The sequence below is a fragment of the Salmo salar genome, chromosome 20, assembly GCF_965601325.2.
Source record: "Salmo salar chromosome 20, fSalSal1, whole genome shotgun sequence".
Taxonomy (NCBI): domain Eukaryota; kingdom Metazoa; phylum Chordata; class Actinopteri; order Salmoniformes; family Salmonidae; genus Salmo; species Salmo salar.
In genome coordinates this window covers 14,581,486-14,584,460 of record NC_138310.1, presented here as the reverse complement: position 1 = coordinate 14,584,460, position 2,975 = coordinate 14,581,486, and the positions used below count along the sequence as shown (strand labels likewise).

General features: G+C 42.2%; 1 protein-coding gene across 1 annotated transcript; it reads right to left on the bottom strand.

Moving 5' to 3' along the window:
* Nucleotides 1-1,112: 1,112 nt before the first annotated feature.
* LOC106580088 (ladderlectin) lies at nt 1,113-2,108 on the bottom strand. Its single transcript, XM_045702981.2, has one exon. It carries the CDS (start codon nt 2,011-2,013, stop codon nt 1,369-1,371), a length of 645 nt encoding a protein of 214 aa, XP_045558937.1. The 5' UTR covers nt 2,014-2,108; the 3' UTR covers nt 1,113-1,368.
* Between the last annotated feature and the right edge of the window lie 867 nt (nt 2,109-2,975).

Sequence of the window (2,975 nt, the reverse complement as noted above, 5' to 3'; positions counted from 1 at the left end):
ACCACGGTGCGTTTCCATTAAACTGTTGTGTCGATAAAAACAGCTGGAAGTAATGACGTCACCCCCCCCTAAAATTTGCGGGGCAAAAACCTAAAATGTCGAATATAAATGTGCTTGAAGTGTATCCATCATCTTATTAGGCATATTGCGCATTAATAAAGTGGCTACAGCCTGTATGCCCAGCCCACCTATCTTTCATGTCTCAGGTAGCCCGCAAAAGCCAGGATGGATATAATACAAAAATTGACTAATATTTGCCATATTCTTATCATTCTCATATGTCAATTTATCGCCACTGTCCGTGCCATGGTGTAACTTGCAGTCACTCAGGCCTAGATGATCTGAAGCAATTTGATGTTGAAACTTCGAATTGCAATGTGAAGCAACTCAGACATTTTTGAAAGTCAATACAATCCTTGTCCCGCAAAAAATAAACATTATTTGTTATTGTTGAGTGGAGTTTTATAGTTGATAACATAATGTGCCAGCATACCTTAAAAATTATTCGGCAATCATATTTATTCGAAGAGCACAGTTTCCATCATCAGTAGCTACTTTGTGTTTCCATTTTAACTTGTCCAGTGCTTTGTTGTAGACATTTAGAAAGTTCGCATAGAAAATAGATCGCCTACTACGGTGCACTTCCATTTAACTATCTTGTGTCGATAAAAAACAGCTGGACATAATGTCACCCCCCCAGAAAAGAAACATTTTTTAGAGTGGAAAAAAGGGATTTTGCTAGCAGCAGGCATTTAGAATGAAGTGTGGAGCGTTATAAGTTACGTGATGACATCACGTGCCCCGCTTACCTTCAAAATTATTCTGCAATCATTATTTATTCGAAAAACACCATTATTTGTTGCAATAATGAAAGTTCGACAAAATAAAAATCCACCACTGTCGAAGAGATAAAAATGTTGTTGATCTTTCATAAATGTATCATATATCTGCCGTTTGCATTACACATGTCGCAATATTATATAATATAATAATATTGGGCGTCATTGCTTTTGTAGAATAAACCTGGATCAATGGAATCCTATGACTGCATCTTGCCTACGTCACATTTAGCCTTTTGGCAGACATCCAGAGTGACTGAATAAAGTCAATAATAAAATCAATGTTTTTATTGAACCTTTATTTAACTCGGCAAGCCAGTTAAGAACACATTCTAATTTACAATGACGCCTACCCCGGACGACACTGGGCCAATTGTGCGCCGCCCTATGGGACTCCCAATCACGGCCGGATGTGATGCAGACTGCATTCATTGCGCTAAAATTCGGAAAGCAGTTAGAAATAACATCAACCAACTAACAATGCTTTCTCGTACTGAAATCATGCTGCTGGCAGGAAGCACAATCTTGACTAACAGGACATTTTCACACAGATGAATGGGAGACCTGTGCCACAGTGAGCATTTGACCAGCCCACTGAAGTGCGCAGATGGATGCAAGCGTTGCGGTCCACATCAAGGTGTGTGTACCAGTTTTCGTAGTAGAATCCTACACGGTCGATCCACAGCCACCTGTCCTGGAGATAGAATCCACCGATCCACGCGCTGTGCCGGTTGGCCATTGTCGTTAACTGCTGTAGGAAGCGATACTGTCGGGGGTTCTGAACGGAGGCCAGGTTTGCATGCAGAGTGTTGCAGTGTTCCTCTGCGTTGTGCCACGACAAGTATGAGTTCACAAAGAGGAAACAGCGTGACTGATGTAGGTACCAACCGTCAGGGCAGTGCAAAAACCTTATCGCTGGTGCTTGGACCAGCGCAAGAGCATCAGCCTCAGCTTCCCCCTCTTCAGGTAGAGCAAGCTCTACTTTGTTTTCTACCAGTTCTACTATGGTCTCCATTGGAGCGTCACACAGCTTCTTCAGTGGCCCAGTCTCTTTAGCCTCCTCTAGAACTGGAACAATGCTCAGTTGTTCCACTGCCACAGCCTGCTGCTGCCCTGCTGCCTCCCTTAGAGTTAAGCCCACACAGAGTAACACAGAGATGATCAGCACCTTCATGGTGATTTTGCTGGTTTTATGTAGCTGCAGGTAAGTCACAGGTAGTCTTTTCTCAGGTAGGCCAGTGATGGAGTGATGAGTAGAGGTTGTTCTGCTCTTTATATACTATCCCGTCCTGTATGCTTTCACCAAGGAACGTTACGTGACATAGAGCAATGATAAGTGGAATTTTTATGGTAGCTATGAACGAAGCTGTAAATTGTGATTGTGATTGGCATTGGAAATTCATTTCCTTAAAACTTTGCTGTTTACGGTCTTTAGCCCGCCGTGTTCCAGTAAATAATGGTAGTAAGGGTGTGTTACACTGAAATAAACCCAGGTGACAGGAATCAGTTCCAGTAAAGACCTGTTCCAGTGTAGGCCTACAGGGCAGCTTAACCCTCTTCCTGGAGATCTACCATCCTGTAGGTTTCTTGTCCAATGTTGGACTACGTTAGCATACCTGATTCAGCTAGGTCTTGGTGAGCAGTTTAGGCCTATAAATACAATCAGGGGTGTAATCATTAGTCCAAACTGTATAGCAAACAGTTGCAAACGGAAAACGTTTTGCAACAAAAAGAAGAGTTTCTATTGGGCAAATTCAGGTGGGTCGTACTGTTTGCTTCTGTTTGGTTCCAAGTGAATACACCCAGCTAGGCTAGGGGTTAGGGTTAAGTTTAGGAATTAGGTTATAGGGTTAGGGGAAGGGTTAGCTACAGTGGGGGGGAAAAGTATTTGATCCCCTGCTGATTTTGTACGTTTGCCCACTGACAAAGAAAGGATCAGTCTATAATTTTAATGTTAGGTTTATTTCAACAGGAGAGACAGAATAACAACAAAAATATCCAGAAAAACGCATGTCAGAAATGTTATAAATTGATTTGCATTTTAATGAGGGAAATACGTATTTGACCCCCTCTCAATCAGAAAGATTTCTGGTTCCCAGGTGTCGTTTATACAGGTAACGAGCTGAGATTAGGAGC

What these genes read in the sequence shown, in the direction of transcription:
- LOC106580088 (XM_045702981.2), bottom strand. Translation starts at nt 2,013, where the DNA reads ATGAAGGTGCTGATCATCTCTGTGTTACTCTGTGTGGGCTTAACTCTA.